The sequence below is a fragment of the Grammomys surdaster genome, unplaced genomic scaffold, assembly GCF_004785775.1.
Source record: "Grammomys surdaster isolate TR1022 unplaced genomic scaffold, NIH_TR_1.0 185, whole genome shotgun sequence".
In the NCBI taxonomy this organism is placed as follows: Eukaryota; Metazoa; Chordata; class Mammalia; order Rodentia; family Muridae; genus Grammomys; species Grammomys surdaster.
Window position 1 is genome coordinate 2,690,461 of NW_021604630.1, and position 17,425 is coordinate 2,707,885.

At 43.2% G+C, this 17,425-nt stretch overlaps 1 protein-coding gene and 1 long non-coding RNA gene across 4 annotated transcripts in view; one reads left to right on the forward strand and one right to left on the reverse strand.

Moving 5' to 3' along the window:
- The window catches only part of Ddhd2 (DDHD domain containing 2), a 34,721-nt gene extending 29,096 nt beyond the window's left edge, over positions 1-5,625 (reverse strand). The window contains exons 1-5 of one of the 3 annotated variants that reach the window (XM_028768287.1): positions 5,615-5,625; positions 4,190-4,412; positions 3,314-3,504; positions 1,288-1,377; positions 234-354 (exon numbers count right to left, since the gene is read on the reverse strand). In XM_028768287.1, coding sequence (XP_028624120.1) covers positions 234-354; positions 1,288-1,377; positions 3,314-3,504; positions 4,190-4,406 — 619 coding nt within the window. In that variant the 5' untranslated portion in view covers positions 4,407-4,412; positions 5,615-5,625. Of the gene's footprint in view, positions 1-233; positions 355-1,287; positions 1,378-3,313; positions 3,505-4,189; positions 4,413-5,416; positions 5,550-5,614 lie in introns of those variants that run through there. The other 2 variants (XM_028768286.1, XM_028768285.1) reach the window with 2 other exon arrangements.
- Positions 5,626-5,771: 146 nt separating this feature from the next.
- Positions 5,772-8,813, forward strand: LOC114621948. The gene is made up of 2 exons (XR_003711503.1): positions 5,772-5,888; positions 8,681-8,813. It is a non-coding gene; the product is annotated as an uncharacterized LOC114621948 (long non-coding RNA).
- Positions 8,814-17,425: the final 8,612 nt, after the last annotated feature.

Below are 17,425 nucleotides of genomic sequence, written 5' to 3' on the forward strand. Positions count from 1 at the left end.
CCTAACATACAGGAGACCCTTGTCCTAACATACAGGAGACACTTGTCAAAAAACAAGAATAAAAACAAGAGCAAAGACTTAGATGAAGTGATACTGGTCTTAATTTAGAATGAACTCACATAATTAAAGGACATTTTTAGTCCTTCGAAGTAATACAAATCCAAAGAAGAAAGCCACAATTTCAAGAACAAATCAACATCAGAACATCAAGAAAAATAACAAATTAACATTACCACAGTGAATATCAACAGGAATGCTCTCAACGCCTCTTTTTACCGATCTTGGCCGACCTTGCTCAGTGGATGTTGAACCCCATTCATCAGACCCTGCAATCGGCTGGTAATGCACCATGAGCTTAAACAGAAAAGATCAGAACAATGTAGTCTACATTAACTTGTGATTTAATACATTTTGAATGACAGAAAAGCATCTTTCATATAACAAAACCTCAACTGAAGCTTTGACATGCAAGTTCTGTAGCTGAAAGTAAGAAGCCTGAAAATACATCAAACTAGCAGATCAGATGGGCCAGGTGCACGCGTTTAATTCCTGCACGTGGGAGGCAGAGGCAAGAACTTCTGTGAGTTTGAATTAGCTCAGTCCACAAAGCTAGTATGATCTACATAGTGAATTCAAAGCCACCCAAGGCCACATACTGAGACATTCGCTTAAAAAATAAATCCTATACATGCCTACATAATGTATAGATCATTTTCCCTAAGAAAAATTCTTAGGGTTGGGGAGAGAGCTCAGTGTGTGAAGCACTCACTGCTAACATAGTGCAGGACCTGAGTTAAAATGTCCAGAGCCTGTGTAATGGTGGACACAACAGTACATGAATCTTAACCCCAGCACCCTGATGCTAAGATGTCAGGCAGAACACAGGACTTTGGGAGGTAGACAGGAAAAGCCTTAAAAGCTGGCTAGCCTGGTATACGCATCAGAGAACAATGAGGAACTCTGTCTCAGGCTAGAACAGAACTGACATTCAAATCTATCCTCTGATTTCAACAAGCACGTTGTTGTTTATGCACATGCACTCACACATACACACACACATTGTATACATCCATCCATCATACACACACAGAAGAAAATTTTTAGACACGCTGAATGCAGTAAGTAATGACTCTAAGCATTAACAGCCTTTATAACAGAGCAGTCCGATGTAAACCATGCCAAAGGTTATTCTATGTGGCGTCCACAGGACAAAGGAGCCACTGATTTTCCTTAGTCATACATTGACCTGTGATCGAAACCTCACTGATGCACTTTACTTCACGTTACCTTTGGGTTGTGTAATACAATGACTTCTCTGTTTGGAGATTCTAGTTTTTTTTTCCATTCATCCAGAGTTACTGCTAGCATGTACGTATCCTTAAAAGAAAACGTATTTTATATTAGACTCTCTAACAACTTCTTTTAAATCTGAACTTATTAACGGACTCCAATAAGAAAATCATTCTCCAGGTTAACAAATTCCTCTTAAACTTCGTGGTCGTATAGTGCTGGAGAACGGACCCAGGGCCTCCCACATATTACACAAGCACTGTACCATGGACTGTATTCCTAGCTCATTAACATCTTTTACAATGACCACCAGCCACATATGGTGGCCTCTCCCTGTAATCCCAGCACTTAGAAAGCTAAAACATGATTACTTTCAATTTCAGGCCAACATGGGTGACACAGTAAGTTCCAGGCCAGCCAGAAATGCACAGGAAGATCCTGTCTCAAAAAGATGCAGAGGCCTTGTCTAACATGCAGAAAGGCCCAAATTCTATCCCCAGCAAAGCATGAATCCAGGTGTAGTGATCCCAGCCTTCAAGAGGGCAGAGGCAGGAATATCAGAAGTTGAAACCATCTTCAGCTACCTTTTAACTCTGAGGTCAGTTTGGGGTATGTGAGACTCTGGCTCAAGAAAAAAAATGAAACATACCAAACAAACAATAAATAAATAAATAAAATACAGATTAAAAACAAAAATACTACTTTGGGTTTTTGTTTTGTTTTGTTTTGTTTTTTGGTTTTTCGAGACAAGGTTTCTCTGTGTAGTCCTGGCTGTCCTAGAACTCACTCTGTAGACCAGGCTGGCCTTGAACTTAGAGATCCGCCTGCCTCTGCCTCCCAAGTGCCGGGATTAAAGGCGTGCACCACCACCGCCCGGCATTACTTTGGATTTTTATCACTATTCAATAACATCAATATTAATAATCTATTTCAAGTTCAAGAAAACCAATATACTTCTCAGAGTAAGAATAATACAAATTGGGACTATTAAGAGCACTTGCTGCTCTTGTAGAGGACCTGGGTTCAATTCCCAGCACTCAGACAACAGCACACAAGTATTTATAGCTCCAGTTCCAGACGTCAATGCCTTCTTCTGGCCTCCTTGGGCACTGCACACACATGGTACACTTACATGCAAGTAAACACTCCCTCATTAAAATTAAAAAAAAAGGGCTGGGGAGATGGCTCAGCTGTTAAGAGCACTGACTGCTCTTCCAGTGGTCCTGAGTTCAATTCCCAGCAACCACATGGTGGCTCACAACCATCTGTAATGGGATCTGATGCGCTCTTCTGTTATGCATGAAGACTGTGACAGTGTACTCACATACGTAAATAAACCTTAAAAAAATAAAAAAATAAAAGTTTAAATTGCTAGGCATCATGGCAAACGCCTTTAGTACCAGCAATCGGAAGGCAGAAGAAGACAGATCTCTCTTGAGTTTGAGGCCATCCTAGTCTACATAGCAAGCTCTAGGACAGCCAGGACTTAAAAGAGAAACTCTGTTTCAAAAAAAAAAAAAAAATCAAAAAAAAATCTTATAAAAATTATGTAAAGATTATTTTTGTGGTCATATTTTAGATGTTAACAAGAATTACCACTGGGAAACATTGAATTGATTGATTGATTGATTGATTGATTAACTTGTTTATTTGTTAGAGACAAGATTTCACTGTGTAGTCCTGGCTGTACTGGATCTCACTCTGTAGACCAGGCTAGCCTCAAACTCAAGAGCTCCACCTGTCTCTGCTTCCTGAGTGCTGGGATTAAAGGCGTGTACCAACACTGCCCAGCTACATTTAAACTTAAAAGGCACAACCCGATTTCTATAAAACTTGAAATCTGAAACTACAACTTTAATTTGAAACTAGCCTGAAGAGAGAAATTACATAAAGTATGGCATGAAAGCAGGTTATCTTTTCCTGGAAGTCTCACATGATCTGATAGAAGACTTTAAGACATTACTAAACACTCGGATGAAAAGGACAAAGAGAGTAGGTAACCCAGAAAGAAGCTGAGGAGTACCTCCAAAACTTGGCTGAAGCTCTCCGAGTAGGGGACATACTTATTGTCCTTGTCTCCCTTGTAAAACCACGTACACCGCCTGACTTCTGATGGCAGCTCGTCCCAGTACACAGCATAGCGCATCCTCTCCCCTAAATGAACATCGTACCTGCCCCCATCCGTGGGAACAACTTTCTCGTTACAGTCTTTCCCTATCAAGAGTTGCAAAAGAGAAAAGAAGTACACTTAAGTCATAACAACTCTCCCAAAACACAACTGTAAGTTACAGTCCAAACAGTCTCGTGAAGTTCTCCGTGGCTACATCGTAGACAGAATTTGGTTCCTATCTTTTTCTTTTTTTTCTTCATCTTTTTTTTTTTTTTTGGTCATATCTTTTTCATGAGCGATTTTTAGTATGTCAGGCCTATTATATTTTAGAGAAAAAAAATAAACACTACCTGAACATATTTTTCCTTTTCTAAGTCAATAATGCCTCTTGTAAATACACACACACACACACACATACACACACACTCACTCACATGCTCATACAGACAGATACATACATTGATTTTTCTGAAGTTTTTACTTGAGTGACGGATAGGCAAATTCATGGCAATTGCGATATCATCACTAACACTATTCTTGTTACTTGAGGGAAAAAGTGACATGGTAGCTCAGTCTGCAATGTGACACCATACTCTAGACACAAACTTTCTGACTAAAAAGTCAAACACAAGCTAGAATACAGAAAATACTGGATAATTATACAGAAATCTAATACAGATTTAAAAGGATGAAAATAAGAGTAATTCTGAAATCTAATCTTAGTAGCTATCACAGTAGGGGCTATCACTTGTTAATACAGTCTGTTAAGAATCAGCAGTTTCTTCCTACCGGAGCCATGTGCATCTTCCAGCTGTTGGGAGTCCTCAGAGTTGAAAGGAATCCAGAGCTCCTTAGAATCTATCACCTTACAATAAAACCAATGTGGAGAAACGGGTTCGTACAAACTGCTAACATCCATGTCTATCAGCTCGAAGGAACTACAGGAGTTTGGTGATGGGGATGGATCTGACTGAGATTGCTCCTGGTGCAATTCGCCCGATGACATTTCGCTCTAGAAGACAAAATAAAACCATCAGGACAATTATTTTGCCTCTATCAACACTGTAAATATTCACACGCTCAATAATGGTTTTTTGGAAGCCGTTCTTGAAAACAAACAACAAACTTTAAAAGTTAGATAATTTAAAACAAAAATGTAAAATTACTTGGGGAGGGAAACAAAAGGTTCAGCTCCACCGTTCTGCACTGGGCTACCAAATCTCCTTAGAAAACTTAAAAATGTTTCATCATGCAACAAGCTCTTTAACAAACCCGGAAATTTCAAGAAACAAGGGGTCAAAAATTGACTGCAACAGGATGTTTTTACCCCAATTTTCAACCCAAACACAGCACCACCAAAGGCTGAAAATTCTCTACTTCCAGGTGTGCCACTAAGTGTGTCATACAGTAATAACAGGTAGCTTTACCGCCCCAGGCTCTATTATACATATCTATTACATACACATATACAAAACTATTGGAATCTTAATATACATAAAACAGAACGATTCGCTTAAGAACCCTTTTGGCCGACTCTCAGAGAGTGCTTCACTATGGGGCTGTGGCACATTTAACGCCCAAACAGAAACTTTGCCTGCAGCCATTGCTGCGCACCGACGCACGAAGACAGAGAGCCCGAGTTTCGGGTAAAAAGTAACAAGTGACCTCAATTACCCCTGGGTGACGGATGACCGACGAGTTCCCACCGACCCAACACTACAGCACCCAGTGGACTAGCGCTGCAAACGCAGAAGCAGAGCCCAAAGCCCAGGGTGGGAGATGGACGAGCGGCATCGCTGCACCGGGCACATCCGACCGCACAGCTCAGGAACAAACGCTCCCCGGGCCTCCCCGTTATCCTCCGGAGGCCTGCCCTCCACGCAAGGGCCACCAGATCCGGGCTCTCGTGTCCTCGCGCCCCAGCGGAGAGCACCCGAGCCGCCCACGGATGAGGTCCCGTGCACACTGGAGCGCCCCCACCCCCCGGCTCACCCCGGCCCAGGCGCCCGCGCGGACCTGGACTCGCTCGTCCGTGCCGCCGCTCGTGCTCTCGGCCCTCGTGAAGGAAGCCGGGACACATCCCCGCTGCAGCCTACCTCCCAAGCCGGGCGGGGCGGGCGGACGGGCGGAGCCTGCAGCCGCGCCCCGATCCCCTGCACCGCGGGCTCCTCTGCGTTCCTGCAGCGAGCAGTGCGCCCGGCGGCGTCTGCTCACCCGGTTAAGGGCCTGAGGCACAAGAGGACCCGCCGAAGTGTCGCGAGATGTGCGGGGGACTCGCGCGAGATGTAGCTCCTCCTGCGGGCAGGCGTCGGGCGCCGGGCACGCGCCGGGCACGCGCTGGCGGTGTGGGGGGCACGCGCGGGCCAGTCTCGGGTCTGAAGCTTTGAGGGAGGAGCTGAGAAGAAGACACCTTCGGACCCACCAGACTTCGGCGCTTCCCCCGAAGGGAATCGGACATCCTGACCCCGGGTGGGTCCTGACAACACCGGTGGGCAGCCCTGGGGTGACTGAAGGGTCTCCCTGTCTGTCTGTCTGTCTGTCTGTCTGTCTGTCTGTCTGTCTGCCCTCCAACCTCCCATCCCTGTCTCCACTCACTCCTTCTATTTGGATCGAGAGGTTGTCAAAAAGGTATCTATCCTAAGAGGTGAGTCTGGCGGGATACGGATGCTACAAGAGGCAGCAAGTGAGGGTGCTTTTTTAAAAATTGTTTTGTTTTATTTTGTTTTATTTTTGTCCTAGATGATGTAACGTGATGGCGGTGGCTAGTCACCTAAGCCCTGCTCTCTGGAGACTGGCAGGGCTAGAGATGTGGATTGTTGCTGAAGGGCCTGATTAGCAGGTGCCACAGGGAGGAAAAACGAGATGCTTTCCTGTTTTCTAACTTGATTATAAGGCAAGGGTTCTAGTGTTTTGTTCTTTTTTTCCAGAAACTGAGAAGGAACTGAACCTGGACCTTTTTTTACCGCATAGTTTCTGCAAGTCAACAGCTACACACAGATATCCACACGTTTATGTAACATCCTTTTGTGTGTGATGCTTTTTGCTTTGCAATGACCTTGCTATGTAGCCCCATATTGGTCTCCAACCTTTAAAAAATATTATGTGTGTGTATGTGTGTGGCATGTATGTGCTGCTACATGTGTGGAAGTCAGAGGACAACTTGCAGGTGTCAGTTTTCCTTTCACTGTAGGGGTCCTGGAGATCAAACTCACTCCTTAACCCAAGGGACTGTACATGCTGTAACTCTAGTCCACAGAGTAAGCCCCCATTTGGTGGGGGAAGGGTGGAATGTCCTTAATACTGGCATTTTACACTTTTTAGATTTTACTCTGTGTGTATGAGTGCCTTGCCTACACGTATGTGTGCATATCATGTGTGTGCCTGGTGTCTGTGGAGGTCAGGAGGTGCCACATCCCCTGGAGCTAGAGTTACAGGTGATGGTAACTTTGGTTCTGGGAGCCAAACTTGGTTCTATTCGAGAGCAGGAGATGCTCTCTCTATCAAAATAGCTCTTCAGGCCCTAGACCTTATATTTCATTTTGCAGTGCCAAAGATCAATTTTCAGTGCCTTGGGGGTTTGCTAGGCGAGAGCCCAGCCTCTGAGCTATACACGTAGGCCCCAAAACGATGCCTCTCTGCTCGCAATTTGGAATCTGAAAACATAATTTTTTTTTCATATCCCAATACCATTAAAATATATCAAACTATCTTGGGCTTGTGAGTTTTCTCTGTTATTTGCTTTAGTTTTAAAATAGTTTGTCATTTTCTTTTGAGATAGGATCTAGGCTGGCCTCAGACTCGTTATGTAGCTGAAGATGCCATGACTTTGAACTTGTGATCCTCACGGTTTCATGAAAATAGTCTTGCTTTTGTTACTCTTGGAAGCATCTCCATCATTCAGGGGTCCCCGTTGTGAACTCTAGTCACTCCATGTGCCCACTCTGAACTTCGAACACAAAAGTAGTTAGCACAGTGTCTACCCTGAAGAAGTTCGAAGTCCTACCAAGAGAGATAACAAGTAAATAGACGGCTTTATCTTAGTAAATGCTATAAAAGATTCAGGCACCACATACCTTGGTAGTAATCAAATATGCAGGTATGCATCAGAAATCCTCTTTCCAGGGGGTATGGCAGGATGGAAGGTTCTGATGTGTATTCAGCATCTGTATTTTAAATAGTGCTTCATGTAATTTGCAAGTAGTTCGGATCTGTACTTTGAGAAACACACACTGCCTCAAATGGAATAAATTTTAGGTTCCAAAGGCCTAAGAAGTAGCTAGTTTTAGGCAGACGTTTATGACAGCTCTCATAAATAAAAGTTCACTTAATTTTTCTAGCTACTATTTAATTGTGTATAAGTCTTTTTGCTATTTCATTATTTTTTTTCACTATGTATTTCCTTATTTTTAGTTATATGTGGGTGTGTATATCTAGGTGCCCACAAAGGCCAGATTAGCTAAAGTCACAGGTGGTTGTGAACTCCCTGGTGTGGGTTATGGGAACTAAAACCACCCAGTCCTTTTCCTGAGCAAGCGTTCTTAACCACTGAGCCATCTTGTGTGTGTGTATGTGTGTGTGTGTGTTGTGTGTTGTGGTGTGTCTGTAAGGTAAACTATGAAACAAGCCTCTACGTTTTCCCTCTCAATATTCTAGTACAGAGATCAGATAAATATTTTGGGTCCTGTGGCCACCGGTCTCCTTTGCAGCTAATCCTCTGTCCCACTAGCAACTCAGAAGCACCTGAGACATTATGCAAACTAACAAGGACTAATATGCAAGTTAATAGGGAGGGAGTTAAATTTGGCCTCAGGTAGTTGCTGGCCCAGGATCTAGAACAAAAGGTAAGAATTGTAGCTAGTAAGGTGTCTAAAGAGATTTATATGCAATGTTGGAACACTGCAAGTGTCATTCCCATTTATTTCCAGAATAAGCCCTATTTTGTTTAATTAAGTATTCTAAACGTTCATTTATTTTTTGTGTAGAGATATGCCTGACAGAGTGCATGGGTGGAGCTCGGAGACAACTTGTGGGAGTCTCTTGTCTTCTTCCTTCCTTTTGGCAGTTTGAGTGAGAATGGCCACATAGTCTCATGTCCATCCTTTTTCCCAGTGGGTGAAGACATTGTTTAAGAAGAATTAGATGGTGTGGCCTTGTCGGAAGTGCACCACTGGAGGCGGGCTTTGAGGTTTCAAAAGCTCATTCCTCGTTATCTCTGTGCCTTGTGCTTGTAGCTCGAGAAGTGAGGTGATTCCTCGTTATCTCTGTGCCTTGTGCTTGTAGCTCGAGACGTGAGGTGAGCTCTCGGATATTACTCCAGTACCACGCCTGTTCACCTGCTGCCGTACCTTGACATGAAGGCCATGGACTCTAACCTTCTCTACACTGTAAGCTCCAAATAAACTTTCTTCTGCGAGTTGCCTGGGTCATGGTATCTTATCACAGCAAAAGAAAAGTAACCAAGGCATACCTTTATGTGGGTTCTGAGGATTGAACTCAGGTTATCAGGCTTAGCAGCAAGCCCCTTTCTCTGCTGAGCCATCTCACCGACCCTCAATCCATTGTGACTTATGGAATTTTCAACTTACAATTGGTCTATAAAGTCAGCCATGTACATTTACAAGTTAAAGAAAAACACTTTAAAGGAGTATCTGTCAGAGTTGTAATTAGGACCATATCTGACAAATACCAATGGAAGGCCAATCTACAAAATATTTCAGGCAGTAGTTCCCAGACTGTCATAAACAAGTGACACCAGACCAGTAGCACAGCTAAGACACTCCTAAGGAAACATGATACACTGCATAGACCCTTGAAGGAAAAAAAATATCATTCCTTGGTATTAATACCAAAGAAGGCCATTATAATGTCCCATAAAGGTGTTAATACAATGGAATTGGGTTAGATGTATATTTGAACTCTATATTACCACAGATTTTCTAAAAATGGGAAGTATTCTTAGGGTTTATTAATAAATCCAGTTAGAAAACGGGCAAAATGAGGTCACAGTGGCTGCTGCTTGGCTTCAATCCTAGCCCTCAGGAAGCCGGAGGATCATTGAAAGTTTGAGGCTAACCTGGTCTACAATGACTTCCAAGCCAGGTGCATCAGAGTCTGCTACCTGTTGCCACCAAGGGAAACCGAGTAAAGGGTCCATGAAATCTCTATGTCATTGAAAAGGCTTTATTTTTAAATAACTCCATGTGGGGGTGGGAGGGGTGTGGACAAGTATCGTGTTCTTAGTGTTGAGTCCTATGGACCTAGAGTCACAGGAGGTTGTGAGCTACCTCATGTGAGTTCTGAGAACCAGACTCCAGTGCTCTGCAAGGACAGTATGCACTCTTAGCCACAGAGCCATCTCTCTGGCCCCTGTATCATGCAGTTTATATTTTAGTTACCTACATATGTTTGAGATACACATATGAGAGTAGGTGTCCTCAGGGTACCTGGATACTCTAGGACTGGAGTTACAGGGTTGTGACCAGCCCGACTCAGGTTCTGGGAATTGAACGAAGATCCTACACACAAGCGATAACTTGGAATTAACCACTGAGCTACCTGTATCCTTTATTAAAACTGCATATGGTGGCAGACTGTTCAGAAAAAACCCACAAGGCCTCAGCCCACAAAATAACCATAGGTAACTGAGGAAAGGAGGGAGTGGGAGAGGTGGTCCTCCCCAAAGAAGAACACACCAACTGTTTGTCCAGTGTCAAAGAGTCAGCCCTAAAAGCATTCATACAAGTAACAGTATATGGACTCAATAGGTTATAGTGAGGAATTGTGTGTGTGTGTGTGTGTGTGTGTGTGTGTGTGTGTGCAATAACAACTGCTGAAAAAGAGAGGCTGTGAGTTTGAAAGAGAAAAGGGAAGTGAATATGGGGGTTTTGGAGGAAGGGGGGAAAGAGAAATATTGTAATAAAATTACAATCTCAAAAATAAAATTAGGGGTTGGAGAGATGCCTCAGCGGTTAAGAGCACTAACTACTCTTCCAGAGGACCTGAGTTCAATTCCCCACATGGCAGCTCACAACCGGCTGTAATTCCAAGACCTGTCACCATCACACAGACATACATGCAGGCAAAATGAAAATGCATATAAAATAAAAATAATTTTAAAAAGCACAATTTAAAAAAACCTTGCATGTGAGTCTACAGTTACTGCAAAAACTAAAATATGTGTGGGAGTGGGTGGGTGCCACACCAACCCCAGTAGAATCTGTGTAACAAATTCCACAGGCTGAGGCAAAAACGTCAAAAGAAGGAGGCCTCCTAGAACAGGTTGTGGAACTCTTGCCTGGAACAAAACATTGAGCCGTAGTTCTCATGGCAACTTATCTGTTTTATTTTCTTTTATTCCTTTTCTTATTTATGACATGTTCCTGATAGCCTAGGCCAAGATCTTAAGCAATAAAAATGGGTAAGAAACCATCCCTTGAGATGGGGTCACTAACATGACCTTGCCTCTGGGGAAACTGATGCCTTTACTTTATAAATCACTTACAAAATTACATAATAGTATTAAGATAGATAAAAGCTTTCCCAACAATAATAAAAAAAATTCCAGCCAGCACTACACAGAGAAACCCTGTCTCGAAAAATCAAAAAAAAAAAAAAAATTCATATGGCTATACATGTGTCATCAGAGGTGGGCTTTGGTATATGGTAAAGAAAGCCTTAAATAAAAAGAATTAAAATAGTTTAAATTTATGCGTTGAAGATTTATAAAATAATATCAGGTATTAGATGTTAAGTAATAGCTGATCATAAAGATTAGTTAACCTGCTCTTGGAGATCTGCCACCAGCCTTGGATGACCGCCCCACTGAATATGTCCTTTCAGAGCTGTAACACTTGAATGATTTCTATTGTGCCAAATAATAATGATGTTACCTGTTCTGTTTGTGATTTACTGAATACATCTTCTAAGAGTTGTAGTATTTGTTTTTTCTATGTATAAAAATCCTTGTTTGAGAGCTACAAAATACACTCAGATTCAAACTGCCTCTGTGTTTGTTTCTGTTTGTCACCGTTGAATCCTTACCCACCTAGCCCTGAAGGACCCTCATCCCAGAGACTCCCATACCCTTCTAGGGTGATCGGTGGCAGGTGGGATGGCTCAGGGGGTAAAGCCTGATGTCTTGAATTTGATCCCTAGGACCAACATTGTGGAAGTGTCTATGTAGCTTTGACTGTCCTGGAACCACTTTGTAGACCAGGCTAGCCTTGAACTCATAGATCTGCTTTGCTCTGCCTCTCTGACTAAATCTGGAACTTACTGACTTGGTAGGACTAGCTAGGTAGTGAGTCTCAGGCATCCTCCTGTCTCTGCCTCCTCGGTACACACTGCCAGATTACAAAGGCACTGGAGGTCAGAACATAGGCCACATACTTGCGTGTAAACCTGACCCGCCGAACCATCTCTCTAGGCACAAGAGTTTTCTAGAAGCAATTTGGGGTTTTCATTGTAATAAAATTATACTGGAAACCCCACAACCGGTCAGGCAGTATGACGGTGTAGACCTGTAATCCCAGGTATTCTATAGGAGCCTGAAGCAGAAGATTAAGCAGTCTAGCAAGATTTGTCTTTAGACAAAAACATTATAGACTTTTTGTACTGCCCAGGGAGAGGTTCACACAGCAGCCTTGAGTCATGTTATGATTTAAGTGAAAACCTCTGCACAATTCTGCAAAAGGAGGAGGACATCCTCAAAGTCCTTGCAACTGGAACCCACTTAAGTGGTACCAACTTTGGTTTCCAGAAGGAACAGTACATCTAAAAAGGGACAGATGATGGTATCTACATTACAGATTTGAAGAGGACCTGTGCGGTCAGTTTCAACACACTGATAATAAACTCAGAGTCACCAATGATGTATTGGTGTCACATTAAAGACAGAAATCAGAGCACTTCAGGTGTCATCTAACTCAGAGCAAGCCCAAATTTGCGTTCTCTACTCTGCTGTTTCTGTCTTCTCCCTGTTCCTGTGTATCAATCTGAATTTGTGCTTCGTCTGCCTGAATATTGTCTTGTGATTCTGTCTTCTCTTGTCCCGTGTGTAACAACAGTGTTTGTCCTCTGTCATTGAACAACACGAAAGCAAAGCATCACACAGGGGAGGAAGGAGGGATACCTTAGACAGAGTTACAAGGGATGAAGTCACTGACTCCCAGTTGACCTCCACTAACCCAGATAACAGGCAATCAATATCTCAGTGCTACTTCTAGCCTGTTTTCTGTCTCCAGCACATGATGACCATAAGACATACAAACACGCACACATGACTGTGGGCCAGGGCATGGAAGAGAAGATAACGTAAAATTACAGCTGTGTATCTGCTTAGGTTGTAAAAGCTAATTCTATGGGAAACCCAAGGCAAACAGGTTGGTTCATATTAAACAAATAGGCTGAGCACACAGTAGGACAGCAATCTTAAGTGAACCCAAGGTGTAATAACTCTGGCTATGAGGTTCAGCAAAAGTTCTAGTCTCTTAGAAATGAAGAAATCTTTTTATGACGATGCATCTCCACAGGCCTGGGAAAGCTGCTGGTGACAGCTTGTGTTGTTGTTGCTACTGAAAACCCTGCTGATGACAGCATTATCTAACAGGGACACTGGCCAGCAGGCTGTGCTCAAGTTTGCCGCTCCAATTACTGGGTGCTTTGTTCCCTGCACTTTCAGTAGTCAGATCCAGACAGCACTCTGGGAGCCATGGCTTCCGGTTAGTGACTGATCGCACAGCTGACCACTAGCCCATGACAGAAGACGTCTACCATTGCCCTCTGTATAACAGATTCCTCTCTGTGACATATGGAGTTTGCCATCCTATGCAAACAAGCTCATGCAGTGGGTCTAACGCAGTGGGTACTGGCTCTCCCAGAAACACCCTGGGAATGGTCTACAGACATCCTGGAAATAGCAACATGAGCATCCTGCTGCTGAGAAGGCTGTGACCAAGGAGAACATTCAGGGTAAGTGGACCACCTTCTGAGTTCAGGAAGGATTAGCATGATTCCAAGGAGAGCAGAGGCTTCTCCAGACTGGATTATCTAGCCCACGACCATGGACTGGTCTGTAGTTCTACACTCAGGTCACTGAAGGGGTAGAAGACCACTATGTGGTTGTAAGCTGTTCTTTCGTAGATACTTAAGGAAAGCAAAAAGAGGGTGGCTGGAGCCAGGAGTGGTGGCACACGCCTTTAATCCCAGCACTTGGGAGGCAGAGGCAGGCAGATTTCTGAGTTCGAGGCCAGCCTGGTCTACAGAGTGAGTTCCAGGACAGCCAGGGCTACACAGAGAAACCCCGTCTGGAAAAAAAAACAAAAAACAAAAAAAACCCGGGGTAAGGTAGAGTAGTAATTCTGTTAAAAGTAGACCTAGGTAACAGGGAAAGTAACAAGCCAAATAAAAAAAATCAAGAAAATATCATATAAATGCTTGATTTCTAAGATGGGTGTGCCCCACAAAATGAATACAGCTAGACCCACACCAAAGCTAAACTGCTAAATTCCATGACAGAATTTTAAAAATCTTACAAGCTAACTCAGCAGCGGTGGTGCACGTCTTTAATCCTAGCACTCAGTAGGCAGAAGCAGGTGGATCTCTCTCAGTTCAAGGCCAGCCTGATCTACATAGAGAAATCCTGTCTCAAAACAAAGCAATACAAACAAAACTCAAAAACAAAACACATCAAAAAAATAAACCCAGGGATAGCCACATAAACCTGCAACCCCAGGACTTGAGAGCTAGACACGAGGAAGTCACAAGTTCCAGGCTATCACTGGCCCCGTACAGAGTATGAAGTCAGCATAGGCTGCATATGAAGCTGCCCTCTCCCTCTAATGGGTCTTATACAGATGATCACAGGGGTACATACTTCTCAGAAGCAATTCTAGAAACTAAACTCTGGAAACTCCTGAGACAACAGAGCAATCTACAACTCTTACAATAACCATTTCCTAATATTTATACTCACCTAATAAACTATCTGTCCAGTGTGTGATAAAACTGACACTTCAAGTTACACAACATCTAAAATCAAACACTTCCCATGAAGCTACTAAAAATACATCTCTTGAAATAAGTTAAGCCGGGCGGTGGTGGCGCACGCCTTTGATCCCAGCACTTGGGAGGCAGAGGCAGGTGGATTTCTGAGTTCAAGGCCAGCCTGGTCTACAGAGTGAGTTCCAGGACAGCCAGAGCTATACAGAGAAATCCTGTCTCGAAAAACCAAAAAAAAAAAAAGTAATAAGTTAAAAAAAATACAAACAAAAAACTACCACCACCACCATCAAAAACACATATGTGTCTTAGTTAGGGTTTTACTGTTGTGAACAGACACCATGAACAAGGCAAGTCTTATAAAGGACAACATTTAATTGAGGCTGGCTTACAGGTTCAGAGGTTCAGTCCATTATCATCATGGTGGGAGCATAGCAGCATCCAGGCAGGCATGGTGCAGGAGGAGCTGAGAGTTCTACATCTTCATCAGAAGGCTGCTAGCAGAATACTGGCTTCCAGGCAGCTAGGATGAGGGTCTTAAAGCCCACACCTAAGTGACACACCCACTCCAACAGGGCCACATCTCCTAATAGTGCCACTCCCTGGGCCGAGCATATACAAACTATCACAACAAGCAATACAGCAAAACAAGAGGCAAAGGAAAATCTTCATCCATGGAAGAAAGGCTTTAGGAGACTTCTCCAGGAATCTGAAACAAAATGAAATAATGTACAGATCTTGAGAAAATACTTAGAGATCAAATAGATCATTAAGGCATCCAAGTAAGACAAAAGATTAATTACAGGGAAAACAAGTTGTTCAGGAAATCTCCACTCACTACAGGACTGAGCCCTAACCAGTAATGACAAAGATATGACTGTAGCTATATTCAGAAGGAGGGACGGACGGACTGAGCTGGATTGTGGAAGTGGCAGAAAAAAGAAACACTTATCATCCGGTAGGAAATACAGGAAGGTGCAGTAAATCCCTGTAATTCCAGCAGGCTGAGGCAGGAAGAGCACATTCCAAAACTACCTTGGGCTACAGAGCAAGCTCAAAGCCAATCTGCACATGTGACTCTCTCACAACACAGCAGAACTCTAAGACTAAGAGAAAAAAAAATACAATTATGTTATTTTAAAGGTCAGTTATACATTTCCAAAGTATATTTTATATTAGAAAGTGGTCACCAGGGCTGCAGAGTTAGCTAACAGTTAAGAGCACTTACTGCTCGTGCAGGGGGTGGTGGGTTGGGGTGGGGGTGAGGGTGCTGGGTTCAATTCCCAGCACTCACTTGGCAGCTCTTACCTGTGACTATTTCCAGAGGACCTGATGACCTCTTCTGGTCTCCAAGGGCAACAGGCATATACATGGAACACACATACATGCAAGCAAAACACATAAAATAGTAAACCTAACACATTTTTGTTTTTCAAAACAAGAAATTTTCTGTGCAGCCCTGGCTGTCCTAGAACTCATCTGATAGACCAAGCTAGCCTCGAACACAGAGGTCTGCCTGTCTCTGCCTCCCAGATGCTGGAATTAAAGGTGCAAGCACTGCCCAGCTATAAATCTAACAAAACATTTTAAGTGGTTGTCTTCGAAGGGGGGAAAAAAAAGACACAGGACTGGGAGAATGCTGTTTTTCATAATTTGATTCATTAAACTCAGAACATAATTTTTTTTGTATACTTATATGGGGGGGGGCATGCACATGGAAGTCAGAGGAAAACCAGAGTCAGATCTCTCCTTTTCTCCTGTGGGTCCTGGGGATTCAACTCAGGTCCTAGGTCTCGGGGTGTGGTGGCTCTTCCTGGTTGTCATCTTGACTATATCTTGGAACTACAATCCAGAATTGGAAGGCTCACCTGATCTTGAGGCTAGGAGATACAAGTTTCTGACCTGGATCTTGGCATGGAGATCTTGAGGCATAGTGGCTATGAATCCTAGGAGACTAAGGCAAGGAGATCTCCGAGTTCAAGGTCATCTGGGACAAAGCAAGTCCCAGATCCAAGCATGGTAGTACACATCTTTAATCTGAGCCACACCTTCTGCTGGAGGCCTACATAAGGACATTGGAAGAAGACTCTTCTTCGTCTGCTTGCCTTGTGGGACTGAGCAACTGCTAGATCCTTGGACTTCATTCACAGCTGCTGCTGACTATTGTTGGGGAGTTGGACAACAGACTGTAAGTCATTAACAAATTCCCTTACTCTATAGACTACTCCTCAGTTCTGTGACTTTAGAGAACCCTAATACAGGGAGTAAGAACCTTTATCCACCGAGACATTTCACCTGCTCTAAACTCACAACTTTATAAAAGGAGATTAAAAAAAATCAAAGATGATGTGATGGTCTGTATATGCTCGGCCCAGGGAATGGCACTACTAGGAGGTGTGGCCTTGGAGTAGGTGTGTCACTGTAGGTATGGGCTTAAGACATTCATCCTAGTTGCCTGGAAGCCAGTATTCTCCTAGCAGCCTTCAGACGAAGATGTAGAACTCTCAGCTCTTCCTGCACCATGCCTGGATGCTGCCATGTTCCCACCATGATGATAATAGACTGAATCTCTGAACCTATAAGCCAGCCCCAATTAAATGTTGTCTTTGTAAGAGATGCCTTGGTCATAGTGTCTGTTTCACAGTAAAACCCTAAGACAAATGAAAAAGAAAAGGAAGCTGCATCAACTATCTACCCTCTCAAGACTTTTCTTAAAAGAAAATTTAGTCTATACCTTTCAATGTAAAAAAAAACCAACCAACAACCAAAACCGAACAAACAAACAAAAAAAAAACAAGCAAAGTAGTTAAAGGTTATTATTTATGCCAACTAACTAAAGCACTATTCCTTTTGTCATAGATTATTTTTGTTTTTACACACCTCTTTCTTTAAAAGCATTTAAAAGAAGCATACAGCAGTAGGTAGAGAAGACAGAACCCACCAGGCCCCAGAAGCTTCATTAGGGCTGCTCTGTTTAGTGTTAACCTTGGTATGTTACCTAAACAAAGGGGCTAGAGAGAAAACAGC